General features: G+C 35.8%; 1 protein-coding gene across 1 annotated transcript in view; it reads left to right on the top strand.

Annotated features, from left to right (window-relative positions):
• The window catches only part of ZFC3H1 (zinc finger C3H1-type containing), a 43,899-nt gene extending 28,027 nt beyond the window's left edge, over window positions 1-15,872 (top strand). The window contains exons 23-35 of the mRNA XM_026699489.2: window positions 615-806; window positions 1,418-1,655; window positions 3,288-3,390; window positions 6,003-6,201; window positions 6,717-6,811; window positions 7,694-7,804; window positions 8,978-9,082; window positions 9,467-9,632; window positions 11,211-11,311; window positions 12,937-13,038; window positions 13,625-13,664; window positions 14,726-14,788; window positions 14,914-15,872. Coding sequence (XP_026555274.1) covers window positions 615-806; window positions 1,418-1,655; window positions 3,288-3,390; window positions 6,003-6,201; window positions 6,717-6,811; window positions 7,694-7,804; window positions 8,978-9,082; window positions 9,467-9,632; window positions 11,211-11,311; window positions 12,937-13,038; window positions 13,625-13,664; window positions 14,726-14,788; window positions 14,914-15,051 — 1,653 coding nt within the window. The 3' untranslated portion in view covers window positions 15,052-15,872. The remainder of the gene's footprint in view (window positions 1-614; window positions 807-1,417; window positions 1,656-3,287; window positions 3,391-6,002; window positions 6,202-6,716; window positions 6,812-7,693; window positions 7,805-8,977; window positions 9,083-9,466; window positions 9,633-11,210; window positions 11,312-12,936; window positions 13,039-13,624; window positions 13,665-14,725; window positions 14,789-14,913) is intronic.
• The last annotated feature ends 1,299 nt before the right edge of the window (window positions 15,873-17,171 follow it).

The following is a 17,171-nucleotide window of genomic DNA, read 5'->3' as shown; positions in this document are numbered from 1 at the left end:
CGGCAGTATTTAAGGGCAGGGACTAAGAGCCTGTCAACCCTATCTAATTTGATAGGACAGGTAGATGTCCTTAGGGAAAAGTGGTCCTGGGGATGTGCATGAAAAGTTACCGTAGGGTATTTTTGAAATATATTGATATAGTTGACTGATACATGTTTAAAAACTCTTTAGTAGAAGTCCTTTGATTAGTACAAAAATATTTTCCCTATTCAAACATTAAACATTACTTATTAGATTTTTTTTATATCTGATATGAAAATTTGGACACTGAAGAATTATATCAAACACTCTATTAATAATCTGGTCCTGATGGAAAAACCAAATGTTCTGAGTATTTTGGAAGGCTAATATGGTCAGGGGTTCCTGAATCTCAGAAAAGATGCTATTTCGTAGGGCATGTGCCATGACAGAGATATCGTGTTTCTGGGTCCAATTAGATGGTACTGTATTGTGAAAGGACCCAGAGCATACACAGTTGGGGACAGAAAGTCTCAGAAATAACCTGAATAAATTTAAGAGCTTATCTATCTTTTGAAATCTTGTGTAATTTTACATTATAAGCCAAAGTGATTCTTATGGTTAAGAGTGAATGTTTTCTCCCAACAATTGTTCAGTTTCTAAGTCTTGAAAACTCATTTGATGGAAAGGATTATGTATGTGGAAGAATGCTACAATTCCTGATGAAAGCTCCAAAGAGTGAGGAGAATGTGGATATTTGGTCCTTTCAATTGCTAGAGATGTTGCTGTATAGAGTTCACTTAAGCCTCTTTACTGGAAAGCATCAAAATGCCATTGCATTATTTCAGGTACTTATTTATATTCTAATATTATAATTTCATCCAAATAATTAGTTTATTGATAGTTTGACACATCTTGCAGAGGCTAGTGCATGCTTTGAATAAAAAAATAGAAAAAAAGAGCAGCCATGGGAACATTTAAATTTTTATCAAATAATGTGAAAAGAAAGAGGAATCCTTGTTTGTTCACCAGTCATCTTTGACAAAGTGACACAAAAGTCAAAAGAATGATTGGTCCCTTTAAAATTATGGTAATAATCTAATAGTTCAGAATGCAAAGTAGGATCAAAAAATCAGCATACAGCAATCCCAGTTCTTATTCCTGTGGCCTGCCTGCCTTCCTAAGATGTCTCACACGTCAGCTTTTATTTTCAGGTAGATCTGCATCTTGGTTGAAATTATGCCTTTTGATCTAGGTAATTCTTATTCTCTAAAAAGTCTAGATCTGAAAAAGTGCCTTTAGAAGACCTAGTTTCGAGGTTTATGATTTGTAGAGCCATCTGTTCCAGGAGATGGAACCTTCCAAATATGAAGGTTCAGTCTTCTCCATGATGAGACCTCCTGTGAGGGAGGCATGACAAATAGTTAAGTTTAAGCTTATAATCTTTTCTGTTTCACAGAATGCTCTGAAGTCAGAAAGTGATAAGATCATAGTGCAACATCTGACTGTAAGTGACCGTTGCTTAGCTTGGCTATCGTACATACATTTGATTGAATTTGGAGATCTTCCAGTTAAATTCTATGATCCTGCCAATAGCAACCCTACAAAACTAATGAAAAAGGAATCCTTTTTGATACCTTGGAAAACAGTGGAAGATGTTAAAGCTAATCCTGATACTCTGTTAGCTTTGTTTGAAGGTAATTGGTTTAATTATTTAAGTAATATTTAATAGTGTGTATACTGTAATTTTATACAGTGTGCTACTACTGATTATCAAGCATTGATTTTAGTCCTTCATACGTTAATTTAGAGTAAATATATCTTCATGAGGCTTCTTTCTAATTAGGCATAAATAACATAAATATTGTTCTAGAAAGCCATCACTGCAAACCACCCCTTCTCTAGAACACTCTGGGAATTGAAGTCTCAATAAAACTGGAGAGCACCACTGTAATCTTACTCAATTGGTTTATAAACATCAATTTTATACAGCTATTATTGAAGATTGTACTAAAGTTGAGTGTAGTAAATAATAGTAGAATAATGGCTTCCTCAGGAATTCTGGGAGTTGAACTCCACAAGTCATAAAAAGGTCATAGTTCCCCATCCCTGGGTTGTAATGATATCTTGACCATAACAGATGTATTTCCATTATTTACTATTAACAATTCTGAATCCACAGGCTATATAATGCATTATATTTGGGAGCGGGGAGGAGAGGAAAAGCATGGAATGTGAAGGTCTATAGATTGATAGGATAGTTTATCGAAAATCCTGCTAAGTTGTGTATACTCTCCTGTTTGTTTAAATGAAATAGCAAGCAAGTGTATGAATAAAGTTCCAGAGTGTTTCAAGTATTCAATGAAATAGAATTAATCTGTGATAGATTCAGAGCTGAGCTAGTTCCTCAGGTATACTTTTTCTTTGTGAGCTCCTTTTTCATCCCTAATGTTGGAGTTGCAACAATAGGAAAAATACTAATCTCCTAAATTTCCATGACAGCTGGGAGGATGTTTTAAACTCAGATCTCTCACTTTTTGAGAAAACCTCTCTTTCTTATAAGTAGATACTTGGTATATCCTATTTTCCTAGGAGACACTCCTAGGGATCATAGGATTGTAATTCTGTAACTTTAAAAAACATTACGTGAATGAGTTGTGATAAGTGCATGATTTAACATAATAATTTTTGTTCCTCATCTTATATATTCAGATTATAAATGTAAGTAATCAAAGTAATTTTGAGATCTGCATGTAGATGTTCTTTTTCCATGGATGTGAATGGCAGTTACTGTGTTACTCATATAATAAGGCTGGATCTTTGGGTTTTTTTGAATCCCGAAAAAATGGCTAGGATGTCTTTTCGGGGGTGAATTAATTTCTTCCCCCTCTGCGCACCCTCGCCTAGGGCACCCCGCTGGCAGCTACGCCTCTCCACCAGCCACTCCTAATGGCCAATCATGGTGGAGCGTGGAGGGTTCCCTACCCCTACCAAGCGCCAAGCGCCTTTGCTGCAGACCTGGTAGGGAACCCTCCGCGCTCCGCCATGATCGGCTGTTAGGAGTGGCTGATGGCAAGGCATAGCTGCCTGCAGGGTGCTGCTAATGGCAAGTTCCCCCCACCCCCCCGCCTTCTCCCCCAATTTTGCATGTTTTAAAATAGGCCTAAATTTGGGGGGAGGGGCTTAATTTCATTTTATGCCTAGAAAACATGCTGGGTCTTCCTATGGGGGGGCGTATTGTTGGAGAAACACGGTACATATATGTATTCAGTGACAAAATTTTATATTTCTAAGTGTGTAATTTTTGTTTTGTTTCTGAATTATTTTAGATGCCATCCAATCATGTACTAGTGAGGATGCCTTCACTGAGAAAAGAATTTTTTGCCTTCCCTTGTACAGAAACATGATTATTTTGCAGCAGCTGTTAGAAAGGTTTGTTGTTGTTGAAAAACTTTTATATTCTAGGACTAGCTGTTTCTATCCTAATATCACTTATATTAGAAGACTAAAAAGAGTTTTATTATATATACTGCCCGTCTCATAAGAATATGTCTCTGAGTAACTCAAAATAAAAAATATTTAAAAGCAATATAAAAAGCATTAAAAATATTAAATTTTTAAGAGGCAAAGAGAGTGACAGATACTAACAGCAGTAAAGCCACCTCAGCAACTACTCACCAAGAGCTCAGCTCCCACCTGATGACAAAATTAACAGGGTTGGACCCAACCTATGGGCACTATGGCAGAAATGGTCTGCCTCCAGGGTCCCGCCAAATGTAATTAGCAGATGGGATATACAGCATCTGCAATTCTTCTGTTGGATCTGAGGGGACAGTTAGATATAATTGGGATGGGAAGAGGCAGTCCCTCAAATAACCCGGCGCAATGTGATGAAATGTAATGAGGAATTAGATCTCCAGGGTGCATTTCAGGAGAGTAATAGGTAACTCAGCCCAGAGATCATGTCTGAGGAAAAAAAGGGTAAAGAACAGCCATTCCCTAATAGTTCACATAATATGTTGAAAATGCAGATAGTAAAGTCCTCAGTCTACCAGTATATTATCTGTAGATGTGAAACAATAAAGAATTCAGTTTGGAAGAATTACTACGTGTCATTCTAAGTTCTGGGCCTGACACCCATGCCAGGAAAGGCTTTGAAGATAGAAACCAACATCTTGAATTGCACCTGGAAGCAAACTGGAAACCAGTGCAGCTGAAAGAGAAGAAATATAATGTTCCAACAATACACTTAATTTCCCATACTGCTGCATTCTGTACCAACTAAAGCTTTTGGATACTCTTCAAGGACATAGTCCCAGAAATGGAAGGTCCCAACACTCCAAGTCGCTCAGTTTTGCTAGGCTTCAGCTGAAGCCTATCATTACTCCTCCAGATCCCTTCAGCTTCCAGACACCAGAATAAGATATCAACAGCATTACTTAATTCACCAGGTGATGAAATACATAATTGAGTATCATTAGCATACAGATGATACCTCACCCCATGGTAGTGGATGAGCTCACCCAGCAGCTTCATGTAGATGTTGAATAGTAGCATCCGAGATCTGTTCCCCCACAGGATATTGATCCTAAAGAAAGGCAGATCAACACAATACAATGCTTCCTGCCCCATCCACAGAGCCAATTGTGAAAGAGAAACGGTTGATGGTATCAAACAGGGCATCAGTGGTTGCATCAGAATGGGGCAACTTGCCACAGCCAACTCGTCATGGGACAACATGCTGTGGGACAATTCCACATGGGATAACTCAACATGATAAATATTATCTGCCATGTTTCTTTGACATTTCTATTCACAAAAATGAAAATAATGTCAAAGAATGTATGATAGATAACGTTAATTGTGTTGATTTATCCCACATGGAATTTTCATGCAGTGAGTTGGCCACATCAAGTTGTCCCACAGTGTGTTGGCCATGGCAAGATAGCCACAGTTGCCCTAGATCCTAGTTGCACAACCCCCATCTCATCCCCAACAGAAATAATCTAAAAACATGACCAATGCCACTTCTGAACCATACCCATGCCTGAATCCTAACCAAAAGGCATCAAAACCATCTACTTTGTCCAGGGTCCACTGAAGCTACTGCACAATAACCTTATCAACCAGCTTCCTTAAAAATTGATGGTAGGTACTGAATGAGCAATGGCTTATTGAAGAGGCGAAGATGTGAAGGAACAAGCCCCCCCCTTCTACCCCATTCACGCAATCTGCTCCCTCCCCAAAGTCCTTAAACAAGGCAAGGGAATGATCTGAAGAGCAGGTGGCCAAGCTCACAGCCATAAGGACTCTTAAGGAGCTGTAAGGTTCATGTTTCTTTTGACAAATTTGAATCTAGTTCAGCTGTCAGGATTCCAAGTAATGCACCCATAGCAAATGGAACTCTGAGGCAAGCAGGTTCCTCAAAAATAGTTTTATTAAACATAGCAATATGGCACAGGCTGGTGAAATCCGACTCTGAATATTAAAATTAAATTTAAAAAGAAAAGTTTTTCCCCTTCCCCAAACAATCTCTCAATCAAGGTCCAATCAAGGTCCTGTTCGGTTGCCTGGTGACATTGCTCCTCTCTCCAGCTACCTGTGGGAATGTCCTTGGTTCCTAGGACAAAGTGTTTTGACTACAACCCCAACTATCTCTATTTCCCCTTCCCTATCCCTCAGTTCCAGTGTGGCAACACTGAAGCCTCAAAATGGCCTCGGCCAGGTCAGTTGACATCAGCTCCTGCTGACTTTAGGTGTGGCCAAAAGATTTTCTTGGCAGTATTATGCAGCACCTCATATAGGACTTGACATTGCTTTCTGGGAAGTTTCAGTTCTGCAGCTCTTAGTTTTCCTAATAGTTTCCTGTATAATAATAATCAGACCCAAGCCTTAGTGTTTTTAGATAGAGGAATATTAGTTGAGTGCTGCCATAAGAGTAGAGGACTTCTAAAAAATTGTATAAGGCTTTTGTATTTCATTCTTTTAATATTTTAAATAATCTACGAAGATATTCATGGAAAACTTCACTGATTTCATTCAAGGTGGGAAGCTGCTATTGAACTGAGTAAATCACTTCTGAAATTAAATCCTTTTGACTGTCAACTTTTGAAGACTCTAGTTGATTTGTATTTGAGAACAGGAGAGATTGAAAGAGCTTGTGATGTGTGGCTCTCAGCATTTGAGAAGAATCCTCAGAATGCCCAGGTTTTTTACTTTATGTGCAATTTTTTCATGATGCAGGTAAAACAACTTGTTTCGTATTTGATTTATTATTTATTACAGTTTCTCCAGTGCAAAATGGCAACTTTATCATGAGATATAGATGAGATATATTGCTGTAGAACAGAATAAAAATATCCAAATCAGTGGTTTACATGTTACAAGATTGAGATACGAATCTGAATGTTCTGGTTTATTGGGTAGATGATGTAGAACTTGGTGACAAAGGTACAACATACCAGATGGATTTTTCATACTCTGTTTTATACATGAAAAGGTCTTTTGTATTCTTTATATATAAATTACAAAAGGTTAATTTGGTCTTCTGTTGTTGTTCCTGAGTAATCTCTGACTATTCAGGTGCCCTCTTTTTCTGCTTTTATATAATTATTAAAATTTTACTTTTAATATTTCTATATAACAGCTTGTTTAATTGATTTAGTTTCAAAAATCATTGAACTGTTTTTACATAATGCTGAGTTGTACTAGATATTCTATAATGTAAGCTAACATCAGATTTAATTCTTTTATGACAGAATAGATCAGATAGTATTCCTGCATTGTTGCAAGCCTTTGTTGCTGCATTTTTTGAGTATGTTCCTCAAGAAAGTCATCCTGTAGATTTATTACGGTAAGCCTGGCTGCTGTTTTTTTCTACAATGAATTACCTTAATTTTTGATATAGAAATTGTAGCATACATGTATTTATAGAAATTCTAGTCATACATTGTCAAGTTCCTATCTAGTAAACATACTGTATTTTCAAGAAAATCAATTATTTCCATTTGTCTACTGTTTAATGAAAGGATTTCACAAATTTAATTGGTGCTTCATGCATTTAGGTTCTTATTTGGTTACTAATACATTTTGTCTTCATACTTGTGTCAATATTATATCGACTATTTTATTCCTGCACACAAATCACTGTTCATGCATTATTATAATCCATTATACTAGGTCTTGCTTAGAATAATTTCTTCTCTAACATCAATCAGTTTTTATTGGAACATAGTCACTTCTGGTACTCTTTCTGTTTTTGTCAGTTTAAATTCAAGTCACTGTTACTAAAAGCAGTGCTGGAATTACTCAGTTACTCTGAGAAGCTATTATTTTTCTTAGTTGAAAATCCTGGCTGAGTAGTCAAGTTAGTTTGATGAACTGAAGAAAATAATAATGTAAATGTTAAAATGAATTTCTCCTACTCCTTCACTTCTGAAATAACCCCTAGCAGCTGCCACCTTTTAGGTTTTGTATGTCCTTTCATTAGTGTATTGATACTTACAATTCCTCTTATTAATTAAAATTCTATGCAACTTCTAAATATACTATTGTGCTAGTGGATGGGAAAATATTGCGCCTGCCATAATTTGCAGTTATATGTTTGTTGTAGAAACTAATTTGATTCCTACTTAATAGCTAACATTTGGGCTTTGATTCTTGCTATGTGTTTAAAAGTTTCTGTTATGTTCTACATAGTAAACATTTTCATACTAAAAGCAGATTTTTGTTGTAGGTATTTTTTGAATTTTCCAATGCCAATTGAATTTACACCACCCTTGTATAAGGGAAATTTTATGGAAGATGTTTTAAACCAGCAGATTCCTTACCTGTGGCAGATATACTGGTGAGATTGTTTGTTTTAATGCTAATACAGTTTGTATAGGGAGCCTTATACTGAACCAATTCTTGAAGAGCAGCCTTTCTGTTCCTTGTATATTCATCACACTTGATGAATGCAACTTTCCCCTATGATATGAGTTTTTTTGTATCATGCCCTTGTGTAGTATCCTTCTGAATTTCAGTTTATAAGTTAGTGTTAGGAGGTAAGGATGGAAAAATTCAGAACGATGGGAATGTCTTAGTCCCGTCCCCCCGTCCCCCCCCCCATCCTAAATTCTACCTGAGGAAAAGTACATACTTTTTAATAAAAAGTTCAGAATTCAAGTATGAATTTTGGGTATTAAAAGAGAACAAAGATCAAAATCTTCCATATCAATGTCTATATAAAGGATTTTAAAAGTTATCATGATGGTGCAACCAAATAATTAAAGTACTTCCCCACCACATTTAAAAATAAAAGCTGCCTTGGTTAAAAGAAGCCTTTTTTCTTCATTTCATTAGTGTCATCAAAAGGGAAGGAATATAAGAATGTATACTCTGGAAATTGTACCTTGTGAATACTTTTTCCAAATGAATCTTCTCCTTTTTGGCTTATTCTCCTGTTGAGTATAACCTCTATATTTTGACAGCAGCATTTGTTTTGAAAGTATTAATAGAAATATAAATTTTGCCTCTTGGTTTTGAATTTAATCATTATGTCTTAAGACTGGTGTGCTTGTCTATTGCATGCTAACTTTTAAAAATTGAAATACAGTTTTGATTTATGTATATAAGAATGAGTTTACTATTCCTTTGCCAGCATAGCTAGGGAAAAAATCAACTTTGATTTTTCATTAATCCTGTTTTAGTATTTCAAAATTCTAATCAATGCCTCAAATTTTATTTGGGAGTTCAGATTGTGTTAAAATAGAATATTTTATATAAAAAGTACTAGTAAACAACAAAATAAATGCAAGCGGAGTTTTTATTCTGCTATGCAGTGTTTTGAGAGGTGAAGAAAATGAGCTCAGAACTTTGCTTGAGTTCTTTACAAATCTTTACAAACCAGTTTAGTGTTGTGTGCAAACGAAAGCATATTTTGACAGTTTTTGGTTCTAAATGTCAGCTTCCTCCATTGTCCTTTTCTTTTAGCAAAAAGAGTATGTATTTAGTTACAAAGACATTTCTTTTTATATAGTTTCTACCAGTCTCTTCATGGAAGTTCTGTGGAAGCAACAGATGCATTTGAGGCAGCACTGGGAGCAGTCATGCAAGAAGAAATAGTTCAGCAGATTTGGATGGAGTAAGTATAAATGATGAGACATTTACTATTTATTTAGCTAGCATATTTATTTATATATCAAATAAACTTAAACATTGAAAGGTAGAGGAATCACCTTCAGCTCACCAGTCACTCCCACGTTGCATGGTACTCTTGGAGCCCCAGGCCAGTTGGCAGAGCCAAGTCTTTAACACTCTTCCAAAACATCAGGAAGGTGGGGAATCTGTCTTGCCTCTCGTATAAAACCCAAGAATGCAGATGAACAACCATCATTTGAGCTTATACAACCACCCTGTAAGCTCTCCCTGGGATTCCCAAGGCTATGAAAAATCTATGTTTTAAGCATATTTAATAAAATATTTAGTAAAATAGTATTCAAATATGAGTTTTACTTGTATTTTCCAGTTACCTTGTTTTCATGAATGACAAAATTGTCAAATCCAACAATCAAGTTCAAGAATTCAAGCTTTTTACTGATCTTGTGAACAGATGTCTTGTTACAGTCCCAACACGTTACCCTATTCCATTTAGCACTGGTGATTACTGGACCAACTATGAATTTCATAACAAGGTACAATATTTCAAAAGCCACAGTAAAGCAAACCTAATATAAGCAACCTTACAAGCAAAGTTTTCAGATCCTCAATTAGCCAAAATATTATAAGGACCCATCAGAGCTTGGGAGAGGGCAAGAGAAAATTTGATGGTGAAATCAACACTTTCAGGTAGATGGAGAAAGAAATGTAGTGATGAGGGATCCTTGGTGTTCTCTGAGTTTGGTTGTTTTCTTGCAGACATTTCATTACCCTATTAGGTAACATCATCAGTGCTGACATTTACCAATCCTTAATGAAATGTTTGCAAGAAAACAAGAAAACAACCAAACTTAGTACACCAAAGGCCCCTCATTTCAACCTTAAGATATAACTATTGTCCTCTATCAAAATGTAATGGTATTATGATAGTTTCAGGTTACTTACATTGAGAGAGTTATCGTGGCAGTTTTTCCATAGTGCCTATGGTTCAAGATAACTGAATCAGAATCTCTTGTGATATTAATTAGGAAGGTTTGCCTTTTAGTAAGATTGATGCCTATCTGGTTTATTTTCTTTTCATCACTGCTATAATAGTACATCCAAGAGTTCCTTGGACATTTGCTTGGTCTTTTTGTTCCTTTATTTTATTCTTTCCATCTTCTGTTAGGTATTATTTTTCTGCTTTGTATTTTTATTTTATCTTCCCCTTTTTATTCCTCCTCACTGTTTGTCATGTACTAATTGACCCAGAAGGCACCACTTAGTAGGTGCAGCAAATATGGTATTAAGCTGCTGACCATCTAAGGAAATTACTTGCCTCCATTCTGCTTGGAGGAAAGGAAAGAACCTTACAAAGCAAGTCATATGCAGTTGGTCTTCAAGACTGAGACTACTTTTGTGTGGTCAGGTATTGAAGACTGTCCATACCGCCATATCCTCATCTCTTCAGACTGTGTCCAGAAAAATGTTAATGCCACCTGGATCCTTGGGATCCGAAGCCAATACAAAGGCATCAGTCCTGTTTCAACTGGACCATCATCACATAGAACAAACTTCATTTTGGCTTAATCCTCCTTTATCAAAAGCCAGCAGTTGCAGAGTTCTTGCCATTAAAATCTGCAAATAATACAACAACCAACATAATAACCCCCAGATTTTGCAGCAACATCATATACCTTTCAGTTATGTTATTTCTGATTCTCTCACTATTTGGGCCCAGGAAGGTGTATTGTTTGCTGCCTTGAATTATTTTTAAAAATAATAAAAGCAGGATTAAAAATAAACAAACCCGCAACAGTTGCTTATGCATGCCAGCCTGAAATTAGATGGCATGCTACTTCTTCCTGTGAAACAACTAGATAACAGTGGTGTATGATGGAATATCCCCAAATCTTATTTTGATATGTATTGGTCAGTGCAACTTAATTCTGAATTCAAAAGTGTGCATGCTATTTTCTCACTAATTACACTAGTGCAGGGGTGAGCTGAGGAACTCTGGGAGTTGAAGCCCACAAGTCTTAAAGTTGCCAAGGTTGGAGACCTCTGCACTAGAGGACGGGGTTTTAAAAATAAATAAATGGGAGCTTCTAATGTTTTCAAAATCAACCTTTCAGGTAATTTCCTTCTATCTGAGTTGTATTCCAAAGACTCAGCATTCCAAAGCTTTGGAACGGTTTTGTTCTACCATGCCTTCGAATCCTGGACTTGCATTCAAGTAAGAAATATTACTGGGAGCATCTAAAAGTTTATATGTGCTTATTTTTATTCTTTCACATCCAGTGGAATGTTGGAAAGAAATTAGGTAAATGAGCTGTTTGTGAATAGTAACTGTCTGAAAACTGAACTAGACCGAATTTTACGTGAGACATGAAGCTGCTGACGATCGAAAAATTGATTCTGAAAGGGGCTGGATCAGACAGGGGGCTACGGAAAAAAAAACAGTGCAGTCCTGTAGGAGAAGCAATTGGACAACTATTTAAAATATTTGTGACTCTTCCATTCTGAGCCCACCTCCTTTTTCCTCCCTCCCAGTCATCCAATCCAGTGTACTGAGCCAATACAGAGTTGCAGTTTAGAAAGTTTGTTGAATGGTGAAAATGATCTTCTTAGCATCCTAGTTCTCTAAACATAAATATGGTTCTTAAACTAAAAATATTGTCCAGCAAGACTATAAGAAAATATTGGGTGCAATAATAGTTTAGGGCTCTTTAAATAAACTAGAGCAAACTGTTAATGTTAATATGTTTTCCCCATGGCTTTTTGACAACCTAGAGGAGCATTTTGGTGAAACTTGATTTCATTTAAAAATCACACAATTAAAAGAGATTCTTAGTCATCCAGGTCATGGTTTTCCCAAAGGTACTTTTTCCAAGAGGCAACTGGACTTTCTTGTTTTTCTTTGAAGATGTTTTTCCTCTCATCCAAGAAGCTTCTTCAGCTCTGAAGAGCTGAAAGTCCAATTGCCTCTTGGAAAAAGTACCTTTGGAAACACAGTTGAAAGTTTGTTCAGGCACTAAAAGAAGCAAATGCTATGCATTGGATTCAGAACCTGACATTAATCTAAGAAATGAATGCAAGCAGATGGCTCAAGAGATGTTTTCATTAGCACTCATCCAGCCAGCATTTAATGCTTAGTAGATTTCAGTCTTTTGAATAGGTCTGCTTGTTATCTATTAGTTAACTATTAGTAATCTGTTAGTATTAGTAATTAGTACCAATTAGTAATAACTAATAAATAAAAGTCTTAGTAAACTTTTTAAAAATTTCTTCATAGAAATGTTTATTTGTTGTGCTGCAATTACCAATAGTAAAAACAGTAGCCCTTAGAGATACATTGGGACAACTTCTCTCTGACCAGGTCAAATTGTTTCATTCCAATCTTTTCATCATTTCTCCCTTCATATCAAATTTTCTGTTAAGACTTCAGAGTTTATTCGACTAATCGCCTTAATATAGTTTCTTTCAAAAGAAAAGAAAAAGTATATAAATATATGTTTTAGTAACATGTTTTCTAGAGTAATTTAGCCTGGTTGTTTTCGCTGAACTTACCCGAACAGTGTCAAGCAATAACAGTGGTTTATCTATAGATCAGTTACTTGAAGGAGGTTACAAACTCCCCTTCATCGGCAGTGTTTAAGCAGAGGCTGGTCAATCACCTACTGCATGATTAAGATTTCTGCCCAGAGCAGAAGGTTGAACTCAGTCACTTAATACATATCAATTTGAACCCTCAACTTGTATTTGCAATGAGATTTCTTTTTCTGGAGTTTAAAAAAGTTTTATTTAACATGTTGATTTAGCTATTGCTACATTTTCTCATATGCTTCTTTGTAATTACAGGTTACTTCAGCAGTATTGGGAAGAAAACAATATTCAAATTTTGAAACTGCAAGCCAAGATGTTTACATATAATATGCCAACATGCCTGGCCATCTGGAAAATGTAATTCAACAGTCATACACCTGTTAAGATAGATACTGTTTATACTTTGTTTTAAAAGGTTTGCTTCATAAAACTGAAATAGCCTTCAAAATAGTTTCTACTAGGAAGGTTTTTCATTGTAGTCCAATTCACACTCTTTGGGTTAGAAATGTACATGATATTAAAGCGAGGACTTTGCTTCCCCATACAAAAATATTTCAGAAGTAAGTATATTTTGTGTCTATAAGTAAGGAAAAATGATTTCTTTCCTTGTTGCTACTTTGGAGTGTTGTACTATTCAAATTATTGACTTCTGTTTCCTCCTCCTTTCTACCCTCCCCTTTATATATCATAATAGCACTATCCAGTGATGATGAACTGATCATTGTCTGCAGTGTTTGTACATAATGGGAACAACTGAAATGTCTTGCTCATGTAAGATTGTTTATAAAATGGATCTTTTTTGTCTCTTCACTATAGATTATCATCATTGGGAATTAGTCTATTACTTTCCAGGATTTTATAGTTTCATTCCATATCCAGTGTTCTTCCCTTAAAGATACTCAGTATTCAGTAAAAATAAATCATTTTTATTTCTTCCCTTCAGAGCCATTGCTGCTGAATGCTTTTTAAAGGGACAAAGAGAGGTATGTAAGGAAAATACACTAAATAGAAATAACTTGGAAATAATAGTTCCAAAGGGTCTTAATTTGTCTCAACTATTGCTTAAATTCTATTAATAAAGAAGAAGAAGCAATGCTGTTAGGAATAAAAGCAATGGTAGTTTATTTTGTAGAAAAAAAAACATTGTAATGCTTTTCAGTATTCAGAGATTGTACTTATTGGATAAATTTTACATAACAACAAGCCATGAATTCTGGTTTTACCAAATACGACTTAATTTGCTCTTCTTTCATATTACAGGTAAATAAATCAAGAAGTGAAATAGTTTGATCTGATGTCCAAACTTAATAGCCAGGGCCTTTAGGCCAATCACAGTATGTTTTATTAATAACATTTTTATTAATCACTTTTTACTTACATTAATTATACTTCTTAATTAGTTACATAGTCCTTTTCCTTAGTCCACCATTCAGACATCAGGTGAAGCTATCCTCTTCCTGGTTTACTTGCTTGAAAGAAGAAAGGGAAGCAGGAGCAGATAGGCTAGATGTGCATATGTGTGCCCAAAGTACATTCTGGCAGAATTTTTTTTATTTTTTGTTGCAAACAATCCATTATGTTCATTTGAAAGAGCAAAAAAGGCCTGTGGCTCAGTCTGTTCCTCAGATGCAGTAACAGTATATTTGCACCTCTTTACTACCCTTTTTGTACCAACCCAAAATCATTTCACGTACTAATTGGGTTGACTTAAATTCAGTTCCCTTTGACCTTATGACATCTCATTTAAATATAATTCTACCTATACCTGGTTAGTGAACTTTATTCCCAGATAAATAGTTTTAAGGATTTCATGCACAAATTTTTATTTTTAAAGCAGGACAATAAGAAGTTATATTCTAAGAACGAAAATCGTGTTTTTGTATTAATTCAAATATGTGAGATTTAACATTGTATTTTTTAAATGAAGTTACCAATATATATGAGAGTTAGTGTGATAAACTAATTAGGATAGTTTGATGTAGAGATAAATGAGGAAAAAATACTGAGTGATAACATCAAATTGTTTTTTGTCTCTCCTTTACAGGTCCATCACTTATATCAGAGAGCCTTTCAGAAGTTACCTCTTTGTGCAACCCTGTGGAAAGATGTAATGTTTTCTCCTTATGTTTCAGTTTAAGGTTTCATTTCAATTTTCTCCATATCCCATGTCCATTGATGTGGTGATATTCAAGCTCTGGCTAAATCTCATGTCTGCTTCCCCATCTCTTACAGCAGTTCCTATTTGAAGCATCAGAAGGAGGTAAAACTGATAACCTGAGAAAACTAGTTTCCAAGTGCCAAGAGGTTGGAGTCAGCCTAGATGAGCTTTTAAATTTAAACACTTACAGAACAGAAAGCACGAATCACTGAACGCTGGGTGCAGTCAGTACTAAGTCTTCTCAAATGCCAAAATCATTTTGAATGATTCTCCAGGCTGATCTCTGGCTTTAGGCTTGTGTAAAGCAGATGAGCCGTGCTGAGCAGCTCAAGTCTCTTTGGCTTGCTTTCCTTGAACCTGGAAACAATTAACATGGCGCCTCCTTGGATAAAAGATGCCCACTGTGGCCTGCTTCTGGGCCCTGCCAGACTCTCATAACATCATGTACGTAAGTATAGCTCATCCCAATGACAGACATAAAATGTATTAATTTTTTAAAAACCTGCTCCTTTTCATTTTCTTTTGTTCTATTACTGATTTTACTTGACACTCACACTGATGCCTGAGAGAGCTATGTTTGGAGTTAATACCGAGGGCCCTGTTTACATGAAAAACAACTAGTCTGTTTTGTTTTGCTTTTTATTTTCCTGTCCTTGTTTCCCAGTCTCCTTTTTTTTGTTTCAGATATTTGTTTTGATTGTAGGATTTAAACAAAAACAACCGTTCTTAAGTAAAGTACCTGCCATGGCCACCAGTATGATTTTTGTACTTGGAGGCTATGACGGCTTAATCCCTTTCAGCATTTTGGACTTGTGGCAGAGACTAAAACTTGAAGAGTACAGTTCCTATTACAAATGCCAGTGCATCAGAACCTCAAGAGTGATCAATTCTATTATGTGCAATTTTTGTAAAGAAATTTTAATTTATAATAAAAGTTTAACAGTTAATAATATTGAACTGATTTGTATTAAGATACTACACTGTAGTATTACTGTTTACACAAAGATATTTTGAATATACATTTTTAAAAATCTCTTGTCTTTGTCTTTTTACTAGATATTACAAACGTGGTTTCTATTTCCATTCTTTTTTTAAACAGCACACAACTTTTAAGAACACTAAGCCATAAATAGCAGTAGTAGTAGCAGCAATAAATTGGAAAGTTAAAGTAGATAGTGATAAAGATAAAATAGTAAAGATGCTAAGCGTAGTAATAGTAGTAGCACAGGTTGTTAGATACTTGCCTAGTATTTTTTTTATCCAGACTAAAAATAAATACCAGAGAAAGTATCTCATAAGAAACAATCAAAATGTTTGCATACTAGAATCACACTACATTGTCTTGCGTGGGTTTTAATCAATCTTTTGTGATCATTCACGATTAGCACACAAATATAGAAATCTACTAGCTATTCCTTTTCTGGATTATCCATCAGGGGTGTCATGTAGACAGCAAAAGAAGTAAATATGTAAAAGAAGTTGAAGGTACAAGGTAAGGAAGGAAAAGAAGATTTAGCTAGATGTAGTTTACGTCAGCTGTATTTAATACCACTCCACACATTTCTATCTTTACAAACCAACCTTCCTTCCACTATGTACATGAATTAATACATTTTAAGCACCTCAATCCTGTCTCTTTGAGGCTGTCATCAATTCCAGCACTTACCTTGCTCTTCCCCTTGCGGTCAAGTTCATTAACTTGAGGAAATGGAGGTAACCTAATGTTTGGGGGGAGGGGGATATTTCATAAATATGGCAGAGAAGTCTTGCCGCCGGGACCCACCAAATGTAGAACACATTGCAATAGTCTGGAGGTGGCTAAGGCATGACTGACTCTGAGAAGAGCTTTCTGTTCCAAGAGCAGGGGCAACTAGTGCACAACCTGAAGCTAGGTAAAGTCCCTCCTAGCCACAGTTGCCACCTTGTCTTCAACCAGGGGTTGAGAGTCTCGGAGAACCCCCAGATTTTGTACTGGTCCTAACTGGGGAAGTGCAACTTTATCCAGCGCACTGCAGATTACCAGCTGTTTTACCCATGCTTACATGCATCATTCCTTAGTAGTAAGCTCATTTGAGCCAGCATACCACAAATGGAACCAAAGTCTAATTTTATTGAAATGTGCTCATGCTGTTCAGTTCAATGCAACTAAAATCTTTAGACATTACTTTGCAAACCAGTAAACGCTTGCATCCCATTAACAAAAAGATACACAAAGTGTACTGGTACACTAAGCATGCAATTATAATAATTAGAAAAGAGTTTCATAGCCTGATGGTCCAAGTACAGTCCTTTTTGTTTATTAATTTAAATGTTCAACAGATATACTTCAGTT

This window comes from Pseudonaja textilis, chromosome 5 (genome assembly GCF_049901715.1).
Source record: "Pseudonaja textilis isolate UNSWEBS1 chromosome 5, rPseTex1.2, whole genome shotgun sequence".
Taxonomy (NCBI): domain Eukaryota; kingdom Metazoa; phylum Chordata; class Lepidosauria; order Squamata; family Elapidae; genus Pseudonaja; species Pseudonaja textilis.
Note: the sequence above shows the minus strand (reverse complement) of the source record. Positions and strands in the feature narration are given on the sequence as shown.